Here is a 24,608-nt window from a genome sequence, read left to right as displayed (position 1 = left end):
GGTGGAAGAGAATATAACACGTAAAGCACGACTTGTAAGGTCATAGACTTGGGTAAGATAACGAAATTTTTGGGTGTAGGTAGTGAAAGAGCCAAGACGCTTTTTTTAGAGGATTAGAGAACGCAGAAGAGGGGTTTGGAGAGGGCGAAGAGTGAGAGGACTCGCAAGACTTTGAAAATATGGCAGGTTTTCAGGAGGGAGGGAAGGGGCGGAGCATAAGAGAAAGATAGCCTGGCCCTAAGGGAATTTCGGGCCACTTTTTCTGCCTACGGCAAAAGTTGTCTAAGTCGTTTAGAATTTTGGGGCCAAAAGAGCCCATTTTCAGCCACCTAGAGCCATTGTCCAATTCATATTTGGGCCAGGCCGTGGTGCAATAAAAATGAGGTGCTTAGATCTCACATCCAGCTTTAAATGTAGAGGACCAAGGGCCTTTAGGAGGCACCCCAAGGGGGTGTCTGCTAGAATGCACGATTGTGTTGATCCCATAGTGAGTGTCCCTGTTAGGATCTCAAATGGAGGGTCGGGGAGGGAGGCCGGCGTCCCAGCGTCCCTGGCCCGATCCTCAGGAAATTGAGTGGGAGAGTGAAAGGGGAAGGTGGCATCCCGCGGTCCTCTTTGCCTCCAAGAAATAGGACAGGTCGTCCCTGTGAGGAGACATCTCACCTCAGAGAGAGCCCCAAATGGAAGGTGCTGGTCGAACTGTTACAGGGCAGCCCCGATACAAAACGGGGTGCCTGACTGTGGGTCCTCATCCACGCACTTAAAAGGACTTATCAATACTCCGCTGCAGGCACACGTGAAAGGTTAATAAAAGGTTTACTTACAAGGGAAGGGGAAATGAGGAAATGTACAGCTCAGGGAGAAAAGTGGGAGACAAAGTTTTAAATGCGTCCTACCTGATTCGCCGATCTGGAATCCCGAATGGCACTCTGAGAGCTGGCTGCAAGCCAGGAGCCGTGATGCCAGGAGGCAAGCGAGAGAGCGAGCCCCCCTAGGCCCACGTGTCTGGTTTTTATACCCAACCTGGCTGCTTAACTCCACCCTCAGGTTCCAGCCACCTTCCCTTTGGTGGTGACGGGATTTGTCTTTCCTGATGTCTTGATGACTTTGGTTTGGAGTGGGGGTGGGGTCCACAAAGCCTGCATGGAATTAGCTCAGGACATCCTTTCCCCCTAACAGTTCCCCTGAGGAGACGTCTCACCTCAGAGGAAGCCCCAAATGGAAAGTGCGGATCAGGAGGGGGTAGCGCTCGCTGAATAAAAAGAAGTGACCTCCTTGATCCGAGGGACCCTAGAGGCAACAACTCACCCTGGGGGAGTCAAGAGTTAAGCGCTGGTGGTCCACAGGCAGGCCGAGTCTTTTCATTCTTTGTGATTATTTGGTGAAGTGCCTTAGGAAGAGAAGGTGGGCCAAAAGGAGGGAGAGGAGGATGGCCTTGTTAGGGGGAAGTGATGTCCTGAGATAATCTCATACAGGCTTTGTGGACTCCACCCCCACTCCAGACCAAAGCCATCAGGACATTGGGAAAGACAAATCCCATCACCACCAAGGGAAGGGTGGCTGGGACCTGAGGGTGGAGTTGGGCAGCCAGGTTGGATATAAAAACCAAACACGTGGGCCTTGCTCGCTCTCTGGCTCACGATCGCTCGCCTCCTGGCTTCACCGCTCCTGGCTGGTGGCCAACTCTGAGAGCGCCATTTTGGGATTCCTGCTCAGCGGATTGGGTAGGACTCATTTAAAACTTTGTCTCCCACTTTTCTCCCAGAGCTGTACTTTTCCTCATTTCCCCTTCCCTTGTAAATAAACCTTTTATTAACCTTTCACGTGTGCCTGCAGTAGAGCATTGATAAGTCCTTTTAAGCGCGCGGGTGAGGACCCACAGGCAGGCACCCCGTTTTGTATCGGGGTTGCTCTACAACAGCCTCTCCAAGGGAGATGAGAAGAAGAAGTTGTTGAGGTGGAAGTGGCCACATGGATTGGTGTTACCAGGAAAGCCCAATAAGGGACTAGAGCAAGTCTCTGCTCCGCTCACATGGCAATAGAGGCAGCGAGAGCCCATTCTCCCGCAGGGAGGGGTGCCCCGGGTAGCATACCAGCGGCGGCCGTTAAGCCTTAGTGAGCTCAGAGGGCTTCCTGGCTTCCAGTTCCATGGGGAGAGGTATAGAGAGAGAGAGTGAACGAGAGGGAGAGTGGAGGGTTCGCAATGGGCAGGGTCCACTCGTGGGATTGAACCACATTCCTGGCCAATGCCCCAGATGAAAGGTTCAGCGTGGTAAAGAAAAGGAGAACCAGGCTAAATTTCTCAAAGGAAGGGAAAACTTATTGTGCCCTGGCGGACCTCACTGACCCAAGGTGGGCGTCCGTGAAGCAGCGCCCATGGTGAGGAGCGATGTCCCTTTTATAGGGGGAGGAGAGGTTAGGCAGGAAAACTGGGTTGGCAGGGGGGAAACAGGTTTAGGCAGAACAAAGTTGTTTTGGGTGGAGCCAAGTTGTTTTCTCCTGTTATGGCTTCAGTTTAGGTATGATGGCATCAGTGGTCCTGGTGTCAGGGTCATCTTGTGTTTTTCTGTGTGGGCTTCCTCATTCCTGGCCCCTGCATCGACTTTTCATTACCTAATTGTATTAAAGTTCATTCCCATTAAAGTCTCATATGTTTTATGTTGATGTGGCAGATGGCAGAACGCATTTAGAGTAGGCAGGTGTGCGGGTTGGGGTGCCCCTCTCCCTGCCCTTTAAAAGATTTGGCGACCCCAGATTTGGCACCCAATGTGATTTAGGACAGAGCCGTCTGTGTTTAGTCAGCCTCATAGGGAAATTGGGCTTCTCTGTGGCACTGGCTACTATAAGCACAAGTGTGATTTTTGGTTTCTCTAGTGTGTTTGTTTCATATGTAGATTTGCTGTTGAAAAACCGGCTTGGGCTTTGTCAAGATTCTGTGTGTCTGTGTGTAGTTTGTCTGTAGTGACTTGCTAAGAGATTTGATTTTGTGGAGATTGTTCTGTGCAGCAGTTTTACTCAAAAGATTTTTATCTGAGCCTATGGAGGAAAAACATAAGATATTCCATGTGTCATAACTAAAAAAATTGTCTGTATGTATGTTGTATGTCTGTATGTCCTTGTGTCTAACTGTCTTGGCCTCTAGAGGTTAAAAAAATTGGTATACATGGTGCCTATAGACATTTTTTAAAAAAAGTCTCCAGTTATGACAAAAAACCCAAAGGTTATGGTTTGATTGTCAGCATTGTATTATTGAACTAAACCGGTGCTTTTGTAACAGGGTAGTCCCCAGGAAATAGGGAGCTTCCAGGTTCCCTGCTCCACCCAAAAGGAGGGTGGAACTGAGCAGGGAGAGAAGCAGCTGCAGAGGAGACTGAAGAAGGAAGGAAGCAGGATGGAGAGCCAGAAGGAGACCTGGAGGAGGCACATGGAGCCGAGACATGTGAAGAAACTGCACTTGCCTTTTGGTCATGGACTGGGTGACACAGATGTGGGGAGGTGACAGTGGCGGTTTTTGTCTCGATTTTGATTTTACTCTTTTCCCTCCAGATTTGTCTGGTTGTTTCTGATCCTTTTCTGTGGGTCCCCAGTGGAAGATGCTTTAGACTGTGGCAGGCTTTGGGGCCTTGCTCTGGGCTAATCCCATTTGGATGGAATTTTACCCACGAGGGTATGGGTAGCTTTGGGTGCTTGATTTAGAAACTATATTCTTTGCCTTACCTGTATTGTTTCCTAATTGTATTAAAGTTCCTTCCCATTAAAGTCTCATATGTTTCGTGTTGATGTGGCGGATGGCAGAACCCATTAAGAGTAGGCAGGTTTGCGAGATCTGGGGTGCCCCTCTCCCTGCCCTGTAACACTTTCATAGAGATTGAATATTGTTTTTGCTGTTGTTTTCTGATATTTATGGCAAAGCTTCCCAAAAATCTAAATTCAAGTAAAACATTTGGTAGCCTGTCATTTGGTTGATCTAAGGAAATTTTGTGGAACCTCAGTAGAGCTCCTGAGGCACTCCACAAAGTTTCTCCCTTTTCTCCTGGGAAAGGCATTAGATGAATTTGTCCTATTTGGTTTAACTGGTAAAGTAAAACTAAAAGGGAAGCATTGTCACTTGGGAAAATGGTAAATCTTTGACATGTACAGAAATGTTAACATTGGTTTTCTAAAACGTGTATACAACCTCTCAGTACCTGACATGTATGTAAATTGTCGATGGTGATTGTCGCCTTATAATATTGTATACTTCAATTGTTTGATATCTACAGAAATTGTTTCTGTAAAAAAAAATAGGGGGTGAAGGCCTCAACAGATTCCTATTGAGAGAACTTTTGATGGGTAAAAAAAATTTTACTACAAAGCACTGAATAGAAGGTTGGAGATACACCTGACTTTTCCTAAGTTTTGACATAATACTGGAAATGTTGTTGCATTTTGTTCTGATTCAACAGTTTTCTTGTTTTGACTGACCAGGACCTGCACCAATGTTAAATTATTTTTTTTTCTTTTTTCAGCAGAGCTAACTTGTGTTTGCATTTTCTTTCCTCTTGATACCAACACAGCATGAAAATAGTGGTAGTAATTTTTACTACTCATGTCAGTGTCTATATTTGCATAACTTCTATAGGGATTTTGTCTGCTTAAAACAAAAACAATTGGAGATGTGTTTCATTGTGTGGTTTTGAGTGGAGTTCTTTCAGGAAGTTGAAACAGAGCTGAACCAACAAGAGGAGAACTTGTTGCTTTGTTTGTAGGGTTCCAGAGACCGCCAAAGAAGATGAGGAAGCTTGCCTCCATTGGCAGGACTGGACAACCCAAAAAATGAAAAAAAGCCCTGGTACCCTCAAGAAGAGGAAGCCCAGGTGGAGTCTGGCGAGACCAACTTTGTTCTTGAAGCTTACGTGGACTGGATGTCAAGAATTTGCTCTGATCCTATATGGAGTATTCCAACAAAGTGAGCTAAAATTGCTGTTTGGTTATTCTGCTCTGATTTTATGCAAAAATGGGTAATATGGTTTAAAAGTAGATTGCCTTTTGGTTGTGGACTGATTGACACAGATATGGGTGAGAGACCTGTGGGGAGGTAACAATGGCGGTTTTTGTCTTGATTTTGATTTTGCTCTTTTCCCTTCAGACTTGTCTGGTTGTTTCTGATTATTTTTTGAGGGTCCCCACTGGAAGGTGCTTTAGACCTGTGGCAGGTTTTGGGGACTTGATCTGGGCCAATCCTGTTGGAGTGGACTTTTACCCAAGAGGGGACAGGTAACTTTGGGTGCTTGATTTAGAAACTATATCCTTTGCCTTTCCTGTATTGTTTCCTAATTGTATTAAAGTTCCTTCCCAATTGCAGTCTCATATGTTTTGTGTTGATGTGACGGATGGCAGAAACCATTTAGAGTAGGCAGGTTTGTGGGGTCTAGGTGCCCCTCTACCTGCCCTGTAACACCTTCTTCCCCAACTTTGTCACTTTTTTTGGCTATTCTGTCTGAAATTTCACTGTCACCCACACACTTCATATCCCTTTCCCTTCTTGAATTATTTCCCCTTGCCATTCATCACTACCCAATGTACAATTTCACTCATTTATCTTGCTTAAGGTTCATTCTCCCTCCTGAAGTGCTAAGGCAAACTTTTTTTTCCTGCTTTGTTCATGATGTATTGTTAGAAACTAGAACAGTGTCAGGCACCCAGTAGGTGCCCAATGAATATTTACTGAATGACTTGCCGAATTCTCCTTTCTTCTCATTCCCACTGGCAGCCAATCTAGTTTATTTTACATCTATGATGATTCCTGCTTCTCTCCTTTCTCATGTGCTACTACTACTGCCATATTGGTTCAATTGTCACAATTTCTCAAAACTTTTGCAAGAGCTTGCCATCTGCTGGCTAATGAAATTTTTTTAATTTAAAAATTTATTGAATTTATATATATTTTACATCATTGTTCATTTTTAAAAAATGCTTGCTTTCTCCCCACCACCACCACCTCCACCCTGGGCTAATGAAACTTGAGCAAATTATTTTACTTCATTTAACTCCTCACTTAGAAATCAGGATAATAATAGTATAAATGCATAGAACTTGGGGATATAACACAGGAAACTTGTTTATATAATACATAGACATAACTTGACCCAGTGTCTGGGATAAAATAACCATTCAATGAATATTGACTATTTTTAGCTGCTCAGCAGGACTGAGTCTGGACTAGCTTCCCTGTCTCATGTCCTGCCCCACCTGCTCCACAATCCTATTCTTCGACCCCAATGGATCCCTTGTAATTTTCCAGACAAGACATGAACTTTCAAATTTTCCACATAATGCACATCAGGCAGGACCAGCTCACATTTTTCTCTTTAGCATTCAAAGCAGAGTGGACAAAGTAGCTCTGATTTACATCAAAGGAAGTGACAGGTGGAGAACTTATTTCACAGTTAGCAAAAGCTAAGAAATCTGTACTTAGTGTTTAGTTTGGAAGCATCAATTTTGACTAAACTGTACTATAATTTTTTAAATTAGGATAATGAAACTCAGGAAGAAACAACAACCTACCTGCAGTTATACAGTAAGAGAGGAGCTAATTTGAAGGAAGACTTATATAAACTTTGTACTCTTCACACCACAACAGCGTGGATATAAACCCAAAACAGTGTCATTTCCCAGGCCCCAGCATATAATTCCTTTAACTGAGGACATACTTGAAGTTGCTGACTTGGAATCATGCCAAGGTAAACCATCTTCAACGTTAAGTAAAGGAGGCATCTTCTCAGGCACCACCATGAACCCCACACAGCACCTCGGCAGAGAGACAGATAGATACCTATATAAAATGTTTTAGGTTAAGGCAAGCTGCACAAAAATCAGAGAGTCACTCGGTGACTACATGAGTCACTTTGACATTTACCTGGACCAAGGCAGAAGATCAGTGTGAAAAACTGGAACAGCCAGTTCATGCTCCCAGCAGCAGAGATGTGCCAGACACTCCACTGCCTTGTCATCTATCACATAACTGAAAGCAATTCTTTCTGAGACTTCCTCTTCCTCTCAGAGGTCTAAGAAAGATCATTTCCCACACCAGCAGCACCAACTTTTAAAAAAATATTTATTTACTTTTTTTCTGAGCTAGGTACAAAAATCTTAACTATATAATATGATTGGAAATTTTGCTATCTATATACATTTTCATTTTGGGGGAATTTTAAAACTTGTGGAAAAAAAACCCTAAATTACATATTGTGGTTACATACCCTAAAATTTATGTTTTTGCTGTGCAAGCGGAATTTAATTACATAAATTATATGTTTAGTGGAATTAATTATATTCACAAAGTTGTATAAATACAACATTTTCTATTTCTAAAAAAGCTTTCAGTCCCTGTGATAATGTGATTTTTAAAAAAATATTGGAGAATGATGTTACCAGGATGGAGACAGAGGTTGAGTTATTCCTGAACAACTATTCAGGAACAAGATACCACTGACAGAATCCTTGAACATGGGAGTGAGGCTGAAGCATCCACCTGCATTACAGAGACCAACTTAGTCTACATGAGAATGGTAAGAGGAGCAGCTATGTGATGACCAAATTGTGCCTCCCCTAGATGGCTCAGCACCTCATGGAGAAGTCTCCCTGTAACTTAAGTGGAAAAAAGAGCCTATTAATTTAACTAGTGATTCCAAGGATGATTTCCTAGAGCAGTGACACCTGAACAGGGCACCAAAGTTGTGTAAGTGGATGGGGTGGGGCACATTCCAGCCAAGGTGTGGACCTGCAGAGACAAAGGACCATGGACATGCACGAGGTGTCAGGAATAAGAGGTGGGGATGTAGGGTAGGGTCTGTGGGGTGGGGGACTGTGTCCAAATCATCATACAAATCCAGGCCTCTGCTTTTTCCATGCGTTCATCACCTGGAAGCCCTCTTCTTTCTACGCCAAATCCCACCCACTCTTAAAGGCTCGGCTTTAGCTCTGTCTCCCCCAAAGGTCTTTTCTTACAATGCTGGCTCATTATACTCTGGAGTTCAGAATTTAACTGCAGTGGCAGTGCTGGAGCTGCATCCTCATTTCACCAGGGCAGAGGAAGGTTGCCTTACCCTTTGGGCCCTTGTAGCCCCCAACACAATGACAATGATTCATTCATTGGGACTCGTGACTTCATCCTGTCTGCATGTAGTCCATTTCTGTTGTCCAGTCTGGGATTATTCATGGGATGTAGAATTTGGCTGATTGTATTTGCTACATACGCAGGAAACAATTTCTCAGATGTTCCCGCCAATGTTCTGCTTACTTGGTGGGGGTTTCTCAGCACTGCAGCTGGGTGGGGGAAGGTACAAAACTCAGCTGAACACCATGCCCTGTGGGCTGAGCCTCTGGAACTGCCCCCAATTTCATCACCTGCACCTTCACCTCCTGAGTGTCCCCCTGTAGAATAACTCTGCTTCCTTCAAGTTCTCTTGTTTTGATATTTGGGTTACAGTAAAGCCCTTTCAAGTACTAGAAAAATAGCTCATCAATTCCTTTTAGCGATTGAAGCAGCAGGTATGGTTTCTTCTTGCTGAGGCTGCTTGGAGTATATAGTAGTCTGGTTCTGCAGAGAAACAGAACCAAATGGAGAAAATAATAATAATAATAATAATGGTGATGATGATGATGCTGTTATGCAGGCCAAGATGTCCCAGATCTGCTGTCTGTAAACTAGAGACCCCAGAGAAGTGATGGTAATGGTTCCCATCTGAGTCAGAAGCCTGAGAACCAGGAGAGGTGATGGTGTAAGTTCCAGTCAAGTCCAAGCTCAAAGGCAGGAGAAGACCAACATCCCAGCTAGAAGGCAGTGAGGCAGAGAGAAAGAGCTCCCCCTCAACCTGCCTCTTTGTTCCATTTAAGCTTGCAATGGGAATGGTGATGCCCACCCACACTGGTGTGTGTGTGTCTCCTTTATTCAGTCCATCCATTCAAATTCAGTGATAACACCCTCACAGACACTGAATAATGTTTAATCAAATATCTGGGCCCCATCAAGTGGACCCATCAATTAATCATTACAGAGTGTTACAGAAGATGAGCTTGACCGGATGGAAAATTCCACAAGGCTTCTGAAACCTGAAGAAAATGCCCAACAGTGTGGTCGCCACCAAAGGGCCTTTTACAACCCTCCCTCGTGAGTGTCTGCATGGCAGACAGTCCCAGCCCAGGCTCCCCCAGCACTGCCCCATGCCCCTCCGCTGGTGGAACCCCACAGAAGTTTCCAAGACAGAAGGCAAGTCGAGTTCAGGGCATGCATTTGGGGAGGTTCCCGGGTGCTGTGTGGACTGGCACAGGCCCTGTACCAAGCTTCTCACATATACTGAGTGTGGGCAGGCCTCCTCGGTGGAGTGCTATGGTGTATTACAGGCATGCGAATGTTAGTCTGCTGGGCACTTGGGGTTAAGGGAAGAGTCACATCTTTGGTCATAAGAAACTCCAGTCATGAGCAATCTTGAGCATTGACCCCACTGTGCCATAAGAATCCTGCTTTCTACATGTGCTGTGGTGTGAAGAAGTCTGGGAGGCCCTGTGCTGGCACAATCATCCACTCCTTAGAAGGCAAGTCCCCTCCCTGGGCCAGACTGACTTTCCCTCCGTGCGTATTCCAGGCAGGGGCCATCCCGAGACCACTGCAAGAGACTTTGCAGGCTGCTCCCCATGACGATTGCTGACAGAGCTACCAGGAGCTGGGCTTCAGCTTTCCATCTGCTTGCCAGTCTGTTCCTGCTGTGGGTCTGTGTCTGCCCGGAGCCGGCACCTGTTTTCTAATTTTCATAACGTGACCTAGCAGTGTGGTATTACAGGCTGGAGTTTCCACAGAGTTCAGAGGCTGGGGGCACCGGCATTTAAGGTTGGGATTAGCATCACGGCCCATGGCTGGCATGGAGCTGGGGCAGGGCTCTGTGTGTATGTGACATACTGGAGACCACAGCTGTCAGCACTCAGTCCTGAGATGGGAAGGAAGAGCCCGGAGCGCCCGCTGCCCCAGCTTGGGCAGACAGGGAGGGAGCACACAGGACAACAGGTGAAAAGTCAGGAGTGTTTACCTTTTCCAAGGCACTGTGGAATACACTGATTTCACTGCTTCCTCCTTGGGCAGGGACACCTATAAAACACCCGTCGACCAATTCGTGAGGGAGCTCTGGAAAATGTTAAGAACCCCTCCTGATTCTGCTCTACCTGTCACTCCTCGCTGGTGCCTCTTTCCCCAGGTGGCTGCCTCTTGGGGCCTCAGCTCTACTTTGGAGAGGATGGGGGTCAGGGAGAGTGGGGGTGGGACAGTGGGCACTAACTGAACAGAAACCTCTGGAGACACAAGGAGGGTTTGCATGGTTCAGACTGAGATTTGCTTCCCATGCCCTGCGAATCCAGCTGTGCTGTCCATCTACATATAGTGCTCTACGACCAGACTGAACCAGTTTTCAGGGAGCAGGCTAGTGGAGGTACAGAAGGTGATGCAGTGTAGACACCTGCTCCAGGATGGAGTTGAACAGGACAGGTGACAAGGCAGGTGACAGGGAAGGATGGAGACAGAGTGACTGAGTCTGAGGGAGGTGATCTCCTGCCACCAGGAACCCTCAGCACACGTCATGCAGGTGTGGGTGAGGCCACATCAGAGCCTTCACCAGGGACTCCCTTAGCTTGGCTCTTTAGGGAGCGCTCTTCTCCTAGTCCTGACTCACCTGAAAGTCCAGCCCAGTATGGAAACTCAGGGCCTCCAGCCTTGGGCACCAAAAGCTACCAGGGAAACAGTTGGCTACTTTCTGTCCTCCTAGAAGGACTCAAGGCACTATTACCCAGGAGTGGCCTTTCCAGCAAGACCCTCCAGATCTTTGGTCATGGCCCTGGTCTAGGCTATTGCTCACTCCCAATCTGGGTGGGCAGATCACGAGAAGTGTGGCTTACCGTGGTCTGGAGGATTTAATCAATCTATCCTGGATTCTGCTGGCCAGGTGGTCCCTGGAACATTTTTGTGTATTTTCTCTGCATCAGCATCTGTGTCACAAATAAAGGTAAAACCACGGAATGTGAAAGGAAGAGGATTTTATGAATGATCTCTCTTTAAGATGAAGTAATGAGGCCTACCAGATTAACTAGTGCCGTCTCCTGGAAGAATTGCTATGGTCACGAAGAAACCCAGCATAGGCCTCCTTAGAGCTCCATAGGAATTCTCTTCTACTCAGGAATCTCCTTTAGGCTGAAGGGATTCTCCCTTTCCTCATGCAGGTACTCAGAATAACTCTCCCACATGAGGTCTTTCTTAGGGTCTCTGTATAGCTACTTATCTTTTTACAGGAGATCTCAGGTTTTCAATTAGGTGGTTTCTCTCCAGTTATATCTGTGTTGGATTCCTCCAGTGGGTACCTTATTACCTTAGTGTTGAACACATAGTAGATGCTCCTGCCTACCTTGCTTGATTGAATCATAAAGTCAGACATTTATTAAGCTCCCTCCTGTGCCAGGAGTTGTGAGGTGATTGGTAGAAAAGGGAGATTTGAGGTGGACATGGGTAAGAGAAATAGGGGTTATGGGGGTATAATGATCTCCTTGGGGCCAAAGAAAAGGTTTCCTGAATTGAGAATGGCATCATACAAAATGTTCCAGAGGGACCTTATGACAACCATGGAATACAAATGAGTACATGTCCCTTAATGACTCCCCAAAGATCGTAGTCAAAACTCAGTGGAACTGAAGTGACCCCGGAGACCCCTGGAGACCCTCTAGTCCAAATCTCACTTCACACATGAGAACACTGAGCCAGAGATACTGATCTAATGAAGCACAGCTTGTTAATGTCAGCGCTAAACTTGAACCCAAGTTCCAGGCCCACCAGACTCTGGGGATCCCAGAACAGCTTTGAGGCAATGTCACACAGTCCTTGGGAACCTTTTTCTGACACTGGTGAGGTGGGAGAGAGGGGAGTGTAAGAGGGTTGATTCTCTAGAACAAAGGACCTCTCCACATCACTGGGGAGAAATAACTTTGGTTTCCAGGGAGTAGGAAAATGCTTTCCCACATTTTACCTTCTGGGAAAATCCTACCTTGACCTCTTTTGCGCAGAAGAAGCAGAATTACTGGCAATATGATGAACATAAACAGGAAAAGCACAGCCATTGTACTCAGCAGCACAATGTGGTGTTTCTGGTGGTTCAGCCCAGTGTCTGGAAAGAGAAGTTACAGTGAGACTAGGACTTTAGGAAACAGGCCCAAGCGGCTGGGCAGGCTTGGTACCTTCAGGGACACAATCAAAATTAGGTGACCTTCAGGGTGTGCCAAAGCTCCAGGAGAGCACTTCTTGCTATTAGAAAACTTGCTATTAATCAGAGGTGGCTGGCAACTCTCAGAAGACTATGGACACTTTAAGGTCACCCTGGGAGGAGACACCCAAGGACCAGCCCACTGCAAGGGAGGTGTATACCCCAGAGAATGAAGCCCAGACTCAGACCTTGCAGCTCTTCTGAGTGACTGCTGAGGGCTCCGGGAGGACAAGACTGAGCTGCTTACCTGAGCAAAGCTGCTGGGCAGAGATAGACTCAGAGCTGTTGCTGACAGGGTTCCAGGCCGTGCAGGTGTAAGTATGCTCTGTGTCTTCGTGGCTCTGGAAAATTCGAATGATGTTCCCCTCTCTCCCCAGGGGACTCCAACTATATGTTACATTTTTGTCTTCTTCCTCCACAAAGCATGTCAGTGTGACATTACAGGTGCTGTTCACAGAGGTCATTAAACTCGGAGTAATTTTTGGCTTCCCAAGCCGACCTGTGAGGGAAAACATGAGCAAGAAGTCAACTGGGGCTGGTTACACCAGCTGTGAGAGTCAACTGTTACATTTCAAAAAACTGTCAAGATGGTGGTTAAATAGAGCTGTCACAAAATATTGAATTATAAAGACTTACAATTAAATTATATTAAAAACAAAGCTAATAAATACTCAAAGTTCACCACTTTCTATTTCCTTTTGGACATTTTGCTGTTATCTAGGCTCTCAAAGTTATTTCACCTATTGTATATGTCCTTTGTAATGATGTATGACTTATTCCCAACTCCATATGTCTTTTTTTTTTTGTGGTTTTTTTTTTTTAAATTTATTTTTATTATTTATGCAAGCACTGGGTACAGTCAGAAGCGCAGGAGGGTGAGAGAATTCACCAGAGCCAGAGCGGGGAGCAGAGCAGGCAGAAGGACCGAAGCACACTGCTGAGGGGAGCAGCGGGCAGCAGGAGAGGTCTGTGCGCCATGTGGGACCCTCCTCCGGTGGCCGGGGAGCAGCCGGGGATCGAACCGGTGCTACCGAGGCTGCAGGCAGCTTCGCAACCCAGCGCTCAACCGCTGCGCCACCGGGGAGGCCCAACTCCATATGTCTTTAAAGCAACCAGGATGAGGGCCTCCCCAGTGGCGCAGCAGGTTGAGCGCCACATTGTGAAGCTGTCCTCAGCCTCTGCAGTGCAGGTTCGATTCCTGGCCAGCCAGGGAGATTCCCACATGGTGTGGCAGCCCTCTCCTGTCTTGTCTGCTGCTTCCTTTAGCAGTGTATTTCAGTCAGTCTGCCTGTTTGCGCCCCGCTCTGTCTCTGGTGACTCCTCTCATCCTCCCGCACCTATGTCCTGTACCCTAGGTCCTGTATAAAAATAAATAAATCTTTAAAAAAAAAAAAAAAGCAACCAGGATGAGAATAGATGCACCAGAGAAAGTGAAAAAAGTCAATCTTAGAAGCATGCATACTGCATGATTCCCGATATATAATGTTTGTGAAGTAACATAATCATATACATGAAGAAAGGATTTGTCTTCCAGGAATTAGGGAGGGAAGGGAAAAAGTGACTCTGAAGGGATGAAAGAATCTTGTGGCCATGTTATCTTAAGTGTGATTGTGGTAGTGCTCACATGAAGCTACATGTGTGATTATGTTGAAAAGAGCTACTCCATGCTCACACATGTGAGTAAATGTGTAACATGTGGTGACATCTAACTACACCAATGTTGATTTTTGTTTTTTTTTGTTTTGTTTTTTTTGTTGTTGATTTTTGGTTTTGATGCTGTACTGTAGTTAGGTGAGATGTTACTATTAGGAGAGGCTGACTGAAGGGTACACAGAACCTCCCCACACATTTCTTTACATTTTCTTTTTTATCTATAATTATTTCAAAATAAAAGGATCTTTTACAAAAGGGCTTTACATACACCGGTCCTCACAAGTGAGTGCTGTGATTGTTCATGTTTTATAGGAAAGAAAAGCAAGGCCCAGGGAACAACCGTTATGGAAGATTCCATGGGTAAAAACAAAGCCACACCCTCTTTTTATGTGTTGATAAAATTAACTAAGTTTATGTATAAAAAAATTTAGGGAATCCTATTATCAGAAAAATAGCAAAATTGCAAAGCAAAACCTTCAATTTACCCACAACTCACGGTAGATTTGAAGGTTGTAACGCTTGGTTTCGGTAGCGCTTGAGGTCTTCAAAGTTATGTCGGCTGAGTAGATGCCTGCATCTTCCATCCCAAGATTTCTCATCTCCAGGTTGTAGTTCTGACCTGAGACATTTATTCGGTCATTATAACTGTTGTGAGTCACAATGACTTTGGGTACTGTCCCTGAGTCTCCTGGTTGTACAAAAGCAATTGATGTTTTGAACTGCCAAACAATGCTTCCAACTTGCTGTGATTCTGGGATATTCAAGGGGAAAGTAACTGACTCCCCCAGGATCCCATTCACGGTGCAGACATCTGTGTTACTTCCAGCTGGTTCTGGCCCTGAGAACACAAATAGAAAAACCACTGTGCCTGTTAGAGTCCCTTGTCCTCCCATCTCATCCACTTTCCTGAGAATGCTTCTTTTCTTGGGCATCGACTTTGGAAGGGGGCATTCTACTCAAGGTATGTCTAATATGTTATGATGACCATGTAGTTCCTAAAAATTCTCATTTTTAAAAAAATTGATTCATTTATGTATAGGGTGTAGGCCAGAGGTGTGGGGGTAAGAATTCATCAGAGACAGAGTGGGGAGCAGAACTGGCAGACTGACTGAAATACGCTGCTGAGAGGAGCAGCTGGTGAGACAGGAGAGGTCTGCTGCAGCCATGTGGGTTACTTCCCTAGCCAGGGATCGAACTCATGTTTTAGTGACTGCCAATAGCTTCATAGTGCTGAGACTTAACACCTTGTGCCACCAGGGAGCCCTGAAGATTCTCATTTAAAAACTAAGTTTCTGGACCTCCCTAGTGGCGCAGGCAGTTGAGCACTGCACTGTGAAGCTTTTTGCAGCCTCTGCATCGCGGGTTCAATCCCGGCCAGCTGGCAAGAATCCCACCGGCGCAGCAGACCTCTCCTGTCTCGCCAGCTGCTCCCCTCAGCAGTGTGTTTTGTCAATCTGCCTGTTCTGTTCCCCGCTCTGTCTCTGGTGAATCCTCTCACCCTCCTGCCTATCTGGCCTGTACCCTGGTTCTTATATAAAAATAAATAAATCTTTTTTTTTTTTGTGATGAGAATTCTTAGGATTTACTCTCAGTTATCATACAGATATACAGATATGTGAGCTATGGTCATCATGCTGCACATTACAACCCTGATAGTGTTTTTTAAAAATAAATAAATCTTAAAAAAATAAAAACTAAGTTTCCAAGTCAATTTCAAGGCTCCACTTTGTTTAAAACTCCTCTGGACTTTAAGACTCAGAACTAAAAGAGGTTTGAGAGATGAAGACCACAAACTCAACGAGGTCCAAGATATCAAATATCTTTCTTTCCAGATCACATTGCCAAGCAGAAGAGCTGGGACAAGAGCCAGGGATGTTGTTATTACTTCTTCTCCTGTGATCTTTGCTGAAAGGTCATTACTACACTCCTCTTCCTAGAAGATACTGGCAGAGCAATTCAGCAGATCTGGAGGAGACATGCTCCAAATTGGCGATTTCTTATATATTTTGTTGTTGTTCACTACTATATCCCCAGTCTCTAAAAGAGTACCTGACACATAGTGGGTGCTTAGTCAATACTTATGGAATGAATTAACAAGTGGAATTCACTTACCATTGCCTAAAATCTGTTGGAAAAATTTCTAAAGTAAGCAAAGTTACATTCACTCACTCACACATTTATGAATGAGAATGCTCGCCTTCATTCAAAGTCCACTTTCTTTCTGGACACCACAGTATGTGTTTATTAATATAATTTATGGTACAAGTGTTTATTGAGCATCTACTCTGTTAAGCATGATGTGAGGCGCTGTGGATACAATAGTGAGTAAAAATAGATGTAGTGCCTGCTCTCTGGAGCTTAGCAGTTTAAGGAAAAGACCAATGTTGACCAGTGGTTAGAAACCACTTGTTCCTGGGAATTCAAGAAATTTGTCCAGGAAAGACTAAAGGATTAGAGCTCTTAAAATATGACATGGGGGGCCCTCCCAGTGGTGTAGTGGATTGAGCATAGCGTTGTGAAGCTCTCCACAGCCTCTGCAGCACAGGTTTGATTCCTGGCCAGCCAGGGAGGTTCCCACATGGCGCAGCAGACCTTTCCTGTCATGCCCGCTGCTCCCCTCGGCAGTGTATTTCAGTCAATCTGCCTGTTCTGTTCCCCACTCTGTCTCTGGTGAATCCTCTCATTCTCCCGTGCCTCTGGCAAGTAACCCAGTTCTTGTATTAAAAAAAATAAATCTTAAAAAACAATATGATATGGGGGAAATAAAGGGTTTATTTTCTTTTCTTTCTTTGCTTTTCCATCACCTTGTAAAGGTAACATAATTATAAGGTGCTTTTTTTCCTCTTCCTTTTCCTCTTCCTTTGTTACCTGTTATTCTCTCTGAGCTCTATTTAGTGAAGAATAGTTTTGGGCCAGCAAGGGTGACATTCAAAATATTTAATTACTAATTAAAATGTTTAACCAATCAGGAAGGGCACCAGCCATTAACAATAATTGGTTCATTCTGATGAGTACTAGCTGCATGTAAGCACCCAAGAGCAGGACGTAAGTATTCCACATAGGTGGGCTCAGACTGCTCCTAACTTTTACCCAGGGTTTGGCATAAAAAGGGAAGGAGAAGGATCCTTGAGAACACCAGTCATTTTGAAGTGTCACAAAACCAAGGGATTTCTCAAACACATGGCTGCCCTTGCCTCCCAGCACTAACTCCTGAATGGGGCTGGGAGCTGCTAATGTCTTTCTTTTCTTTTCAGATCAACCAAGTCTTTCCTTAGGAAGAATATTCCAGGCAAGTTCTGATGACCTAGTTGGGGTGCAAGTTCAGAAGGAGATGGTACAGGGCCCTTGGAGCGGGGGAGGGAAGAACAAGGACCCTTATCTACTGTCATTAAGGGCTGCGTGCCAGGGGCTGGGTTAGGGACTCAGAGGCAGGTGCAGTCTTGAGAGCTCACAGCCCAGAGAGTAAGACAGATGCATATACAAATGAAAAATAAGACCGGGGGTGAGTGTTAGGTGAAGGAAACAGAAGGGGAACAGAAGAAGAGACTAAGGCTGCCTTTGGTGGCAGGAGGTATAATTTGCCAATATTTATTTCCTTGAACATTAATTCTCTGTAGATAAGCTGATGAGATCTGGTAGAAGGACCCAAATCCCTGGACCAACAAATGTGTACGTATGATCTGTGTGGTCACACAAGCCTCCAGCCCAGAAAGACAATGAGCTTCATTTAGTATGGCCATGCATCTGGACATTCTTAGTGATATTTGAACAAGGGCCTCCACATTTTCATGTTGTGCTGGGCTCCCCAAATTGTATACTTGCTCTTGGTCTCAAACCTCCCATGTCTGTGAAGGCTTTTTGAAGTTAGGTCCTAGCACCTAAATGCCTTTCTACTCATCAGATTCAGGTTAGGTGTGAAAAAGAAAGGACAGGATGTGGGAGCCATAGACTCATGGTTCTGGTAGGTTCTGTCATCAAACCCAGGAAATATGTAGGCCTTCCGCTCAGGCTGAGATCTTAGTATTAGAACGATGTACAGCCACAGGATGGTATGAGGGTATGATGTGTAGTTGTGTTATCTCCTGTAAAGTCATTCAGGAAGCGATGCTGGGGTAGCAGATAGGGGTAGCTGGGGAAGTCTGCAGCTATTTGTGCTGTTGGTGTTATTCCTGAGAATCCTGTGCATGCTGAGAAAAGGCATGGAATGTGAACAGTCCTAAGATGAAGGTTTTGCTACCTTCGAACACATTAAATGTGGATTGCGGGAAAATCCATTACACATAGCTGTGGTTTTATAATCCCAAAGCCACTGCATGTAGGGGAAAAATAGGGGACTAAAGATGTGGATGCTGGGGTAGAAGATAGTGGGGAAACCCTGCACCTACTTGTGCTGCTAGTGTTATTCCTACCTATAAGTTGGGCACTTAATAAAGCCATAGACCTTTTATGAGTCAGTTTCTTCATCCACAGAATGGAAATAATAACTATAAAATTTGCCCAATCTAATTAGTGATCAGTGAATAGTATGAAATACTCTGTGAATCATCACGGCAATATAAATGTTAGTTATTTCTGAAGTTGATAATGAAAATGAGGAGGATGATACCCATCTTCATCGTCATCTTAATAATTGGTACATACACTTCAAGGCTTCCCTAGTCCATCTGTGAGGGCCTGTTGACACCATGGTCACACTGACAATGTATGAGTCATTATTAAGGGCTAGTTCAAGTAAAGCCATGAGGGAGAGTTTTTGGTGGCACTCCACTTGGTGGAGTTTATTCTTTCTTTAAACACTTAAGACTTTTTTTTTTAATAAAGAATCTTCCTATCAGTCAACCTCAATACTTATTTTTCTAGATGCTGACGGGACTCAAACATTTTATTAGTGTTGGTGGGGGCACGGCAAGCCAGGAAAGAAGCAGCAGACAGTCAAGCATTGAGAAATCTTGTGACATTCTCCTTGAGAATGGAAAGTCCTTGATCACAGGATTTTTAAGAAAAAGGAAACTACCAGCCCCAGCGAATAGTTACTATTTTCTATATTTCTTGATTTGTATCATCTTTATGAGATTTGGGTTAACCTGAATCTTCTTCTTTAAAACAAAGATGTACAATCAAGCACACACGCAAATTCGAAAACGAATGTAGAATAGTGGCCATGCATTATTACATCTCTATTCCTCTGTAATAGCACACTTTTATTTTTTATATATTAATTATTATTATTGAGCATAAAGTTGGAAATAAGGAACATAAACATCTCTACAGATATCAGTCCTCCAACTTTTTCCTGTACCTCTTTCTAGTTTCTACACAGATGAACCTAGGTGCTTCCAAACTTGCAGATTTTTTTCTCCTGAGTTTTAAGACAAGAAAGGGTTGATTCAGAAGAATCTTTGGTAGACTACCAGCATTGACCTTGGGTTACCAGCATTGACCTTGGGTTCCTGCTGTGGACGTACTTGGCTATTTTGTCAGTCACCATATTGATAAGAAGAGCTTTGGGGTACATGGCACTCCTGAGGCAGGTCTCTGCTTCTTCCTACTGGTGTCCTGTGTGATTAAGATGTGCAGATTCACAACCTTTATTTATAAACTGGATTTTTGCACTTATGTACCAATATCCCATGTTCCCCATTCACAATTTATTCTTCATTCTGTGACTGGGGGTCTGCTTTTGACCCCTTTGTGAATGCAGCAGCAGCCTGTTCAAGACTCTTCCTAGAACACAGAATGTCTTTATCTTGAGGCTCCTCCATGCAAGGATGTTGGATCAATGACAAATTGGCTCTTGTACACACTCTTCTCCAGGCATGAAATCTTCTAACTTGGGCCCTATTTAACCATGGACAGATACCCACTTGGGTCTACACACCTGTTGGACTTTTATGTATCAACTGCTAGAATACCCCACAATGGTGTTTTCTCTTCAACAGGGCTTCAAAGTTCTGTCTATATTGGACCCTTGTTTGTAGAAGTTAATTTAGGTTACCTCAAATCAAATATGTGAATGGTACCTGAATGATATCTATATATAGTCATTCTTTGGATCTTCTGCCTAGTGCCCCTACCTTAATTTCTGATGTTGGTGAAGACCTGCCCACCAGCCCCCATCCTCCTCTGCAGGTAGTTGTGAGATAGGTCCAGCCTCTGACTGAACTATCCTGACTTGATGGAAATAAATCACAACTTTTCACTGACAAATCACCAAATGGTAATGAATGATCGGCAGAGGGACAGTGAGTCTTGGTTCTTAGACAAAACTTCTCCAATACGGAAGAGTCATGAGTTTGCACACTCAGACTTATTTCCATATTTTCAAGAAAAAATGGGAAATTTCTAACTTCCTTTCTCCACTACTTCTCCACTGCCTCAATGCTCTTCTTCCAGGGAAGTACATAAGATCAGTGTTGATTCCTAAGCCGAAGGCTAAATTTAAGGAACCACTGTTGCCAGAAAAACAGCAGGAGAAATTTAGGGTATATTTCTACACTAAGGAAATGTTTGTGGATTAATCCATAGAAGGCAAATAGATAACTCAGCAAAGGCAAATTGTATGTGGAAGCACCTCTGATTTTCACTTCTACAAAAAGAAACCCCAGCTCAATTCAACGGTCCCTGACAATGGATATCTCACCCTTCCTTGGTTTCCTTTCTAGAACCCCAAGAGCCCATACCTAAGCAAAAACTCTCACCATTTTCTCCCACTCATGTTCCGTGGATCACCCCCAAACAGAGGCATGTTGCCTAGAACCTCTGGCTTTGGCCTTCACTCTTCCTAATATGATATTAAAGCAAATCTGAAAACAGAAACAGCCTTACCTAATACTTGCGCAGCACTTACTATATTCAGGTACTGCAACAAGTGCTAAACATAGCTTGTAATTTTGATTCTCAAAATAATCATATTGGACTAGTAGTTCCCCATTTTAAAATTAAAAAAAAGCATGTTTATACAGTTTCCCCAAAATCACAAAACAAATGGATGAATGATTCATGACCAGTTGGATTTGACAAGATTGATTGCAGTTTCAGTAGATGAGGCGCATGTTATCTCAGAACTGCCTTTTATTTCAGCATGTGTCAGTCCTCCTTAGAGCATCAAGGGTTTCAATATGTATTGAGTTGGGAAGTCAGAGAGAGCATGGGCCAGAAAGAGGAGCAGTCATGGGATCAGAAGAATGAGTTCAATTTCTAATAGTACCAACTTCAGGTTGTAAAATTTTAGATGAAGTATTTGACTTGAATCTTAATCCATACTTAAAAAAAAAATAACAGGGCCTCCCCTGGTGGCGCAGCGGTTGAGCGCTGGGCTGAGAAGCTGCCCGCAGCCTCTGCAGCATCGGCTCCATCCCCGGCCACCGGCAAGGGGATGGCGCGCAGACCTCTCCTGCCGCGTCCGCTGGTCCCCTCAGCAGTGTATTTCATCAGTCTGCCTGTTCTGTTTCCCGCTCTGGCTCTGGTGAATTCTCTCACCCTCCCACGCTTCTGACTGTACCCAGTGTTTGTATAAATAAATAAATAAATCTTCACACACACACACACACACACACACACACACAAAATAACAGGGGCCTCCCTGGTAGCGCAGTGGGTTGAGTGCAGTGCCGGGAAGCTGTTGCAGCTTCTGCAGTGCAGGTTCGATTCTCAGCTGGCCAGGGAGCTACCCACCTAGCGCGGCAGACCTCTCCTGTCTCCCCCGCTGCTCCCAGTTCCGTCTGCCTATTCTGCTCTCCCTCTGTCTCTGGTGAATTCTCTCACCTTCACGGGCCTCTGGCCTGTACCCCAGTTCTTGTATAAATAAAAAATAAATCTAAAATAATAGTAGAAAAATAACAGGATTAATAATATTCTTCTTGTTTATTTTAATGATTTTAGTATGGATCACAAGAATGTCAAGATCAAAATTGTAGAAGGCTTTGCAAACTAAGTAGTATCAAATGCATGATGGCCAGCCTTCTCTGGAAACTGGGGACATTCCTATATTTTCCGTGTAGGTTCTATCCAACTGTTCACTATCTACTTGCATTTTCTGCTTCCTACATCAGGGTGATTAGCACAAGCTCCAAAGCCATAGGCTTGTCTAGTGGGTATAATCTCCATGAAGCTTGAATTAAAGGAACCACAGCTGTAAATGGTCAAGGAAATGCAAGAGACCAAGGTGTATCAATTCTACCTTTTCAGGAAATCCTAACCCACAGGATTCTTTATATTCTAAATCATGCCAGGAATATACTGGTGCTTTTACAGAACTTGTGAGAGGTGCTATAAGTAGATTTATTAAATAAGAAATATAGTCAATTTTGACTTTAACGAAGCAATTGTTTGGATTAAATGAGATAATATATACAAAAACACTCAGACCTAGATTAATGATACAATTTTCTTTGTGCTAACAACAGCCAGTGGTCATTTTGTCCTTCATAATTAAGCCATAGTAAGAAAAGAGAGTTTTTCATTCAAGTTCTCCATCTCTTTTTTGAGACTTATCTTATTTGTAAAATAGGGATAGTAATGTCATCCCCATTTATTTTAGAGAGCTTTTGGAGGATATAAACAGAGAATAGCTCAGAATTTGCTTTGCAAAGAAAGGGAACATACAAAGATTAAGTTTTCAAAGTGATAATTATGATCATGTGTCACTCTAATCTGGGAGAGCAATGAGATATAACTGGGAAGTGCATGTCTGTCAAAAGTAGGTAATACATTTTATTTTATTTTTTCCTAATTTTTTATTGTATCACTTTTTTCATTAACGTAACATTGGTTTATTTGTTTTTTAAAAAGATTTATTTATTTGTACAAGCACTGGGATACAGGCCAGAGGCACGGGAGGGTAGGAGGATTCACCAGAGACAGAGCAGGGAGCAGAACAGGTAGAAGGACCAAAATACACTGCTGAGGGGAGCAGCGGGCGAGGCAGGAGAGGTCTGCTGCGCCATATGGGTTTCTCCCTGGCCGGCCGGAAATCGAACCAGTGCTGCAGAGGCAGCAGACAGCTTCACAGCGCTGTGCTCAACCCGCTGCACCACTGTGGAGGCCCATTGGTTTAAACATGGTATGTGATTCAGAGGTATAGGTTCATATCTCTTCAACCCACCCCCCAAAGAATTTGCACTTAAGTTAGTCAAGGTTTTGGATGATCTGTTCTTTCTTGGGGGTCTCTGGGTAGTTCAACCAAGTGTTAACATTCTTAAACAGAAGAGTTCATTGCAGACCTTTGGAGGCTGGGTGGAGACAAAATTCAGAAATATAAACTCTAAAGCTAAAAATAATTATGTTTTTCCCCAGTCAGATGGATCCTTCTAGAGACCTAGGGTGTGTCTGTTAAGACAGATCAAAGGTGCATTTCAGCATCTTTCTGAAGGGAAATTTCTAAAAGTAGAACACTAGAAGGGAGTCAGCAAGGGTCAAAACTCACAGGTTTGCAGGCAAAGGAGCAAGATCCATAGGAGGGGCTGAGCCATCTTCTCCTGGACTGGTCTTCCGTGGGCGAGAATGGCAGGAACTCTGCTAGCAGGGAGCTGGTTTCACTTGTGTTTTTGTGCTCCATTTATAGACAAATTAATTAGGAAGTCTGAAAAAACGTCTAATTTTCATCATTCAGCAGAAAATTAACCCCCTTTACCCAGCAGAATGCTGAAACAATATAATGTTATAAACCAAAGCTATTTCAATAAAATTTTTTTACAAAAAAGGAAGTACGAGTTAACTGACTTAGGAAAAGTTGATCTATACTTTACGATGCTCGTTTTCCCCCATTATATAACATTAATGCCTAGTATTATTTATTCAACAAGTATTTACTGACTGCCTACTAGGTGTCAGGTGCTATTTAGGGAACTGGCAATATAAAGAGCAGCAAAGTAACTATCTTGCTCTTTTCCTGAGCCCATGTTGTTGTGGGGCGCTCAACAATGAAACGGGTAATTTCAACATAGTGTGATAAGGAGAGCAATGGAGAAAATGAAGGGAAATGGAACTTCCTAGATTATTTAATTTCACAGGATTAAACTGTATTCCTTTCACATTTTTAGCAAGCTTGATTCCCTTAAATATATAATTACTGCATGTGCAAAAACATACCTCTATCATGCATGCACAGAGAAACAAGAAAGAAGTCATGAAGTTGTCACGTGCTGTTGAAAACCTGACTTTGTATTCCCTTTCTTCCATCTTCTACTTTCTCAGCAGAATGCATATGTTTCTTTCTTTTTATTTTTTTAATTTTATATATTTTTTACATCATTTTTCATTTTTGTGCAATGCATGCATTTTCACCTTGGTTTTTGGCCCGTAAAATTCCCACCCCCCTTGTTGTGATCCTTCTCCCTTCTGTGTCTCTGGCTTATAGTTGACTGTTGATTTTTATTTTTACTTTATTACAATTAGTCTTTTTTTAAATATTCTATTTTATATAATTCTTACATCATTTTTCATTTTTGCACAATGTATGCATTTTCACTTTGGTTATATTCCCCACACCATTGCACTCCCCCTTATTTTGACCCTAACCCTTCCTCTCTCCTCTCCTCCCCCCCAGTAGTGTGTCTCTGGTTTATAGTTGCTTGTTGATTTTGATTTTTACTTTATTATAATTAGTCTTTTTCCTGGTCCCTTATTTAGGTTTTCTAACTTCCTGCTATGAGTGAGACCATCCAGTATTTTTCTTTTTCT

General features: G+C 43.8%; 1 protein-coding gene across 1 annotated transcript; it reads right to left on the bottom strand.

Annotated features, from left to right (window-relative positions):
• Positions 1-11,543: 11,543 nt before the first annotated feature.
• Positions 11,544-23,398, bottom strand: LOC311181657 (SLAM family member 5-like; the record flags this gene model as incomplete). The annotated part of the gene is made up of 5 exons (XM_084250099.1): positions 11,544-11,587; positions 12,060-12,179; positions 12,523-12,774; positions 14,425-14,766; positions 23,353-23,398. The coding sequence occupies 5 exons, from the start codon at positions 23,396-23,398 to the stop codon at positions 11,544-11,546; spliced, it is 804 nt and encodes a 267-aa protein (XP_084106225.1).
• Between the last annotated feature and the right edge of the window lie 1,210 nt (positions 23,399-24,608).

Source organism: Talpa europaea (assembly GCF_964194135.1).
Source record: "Talpa europaea genome assembly, chromosome: 12".
NCBI classification, from domain to species: domain Eukaryota; kingdom Metazoa; phylum Chordata; class Mammalia; order Eulipotyphla; family Talpidae; genus Talpa; species Talpa europaea.
Note: the sequence above shows the minus strand (reverse complement) of the source record. Positions and strands in the feature narration are given on the sequence as shown.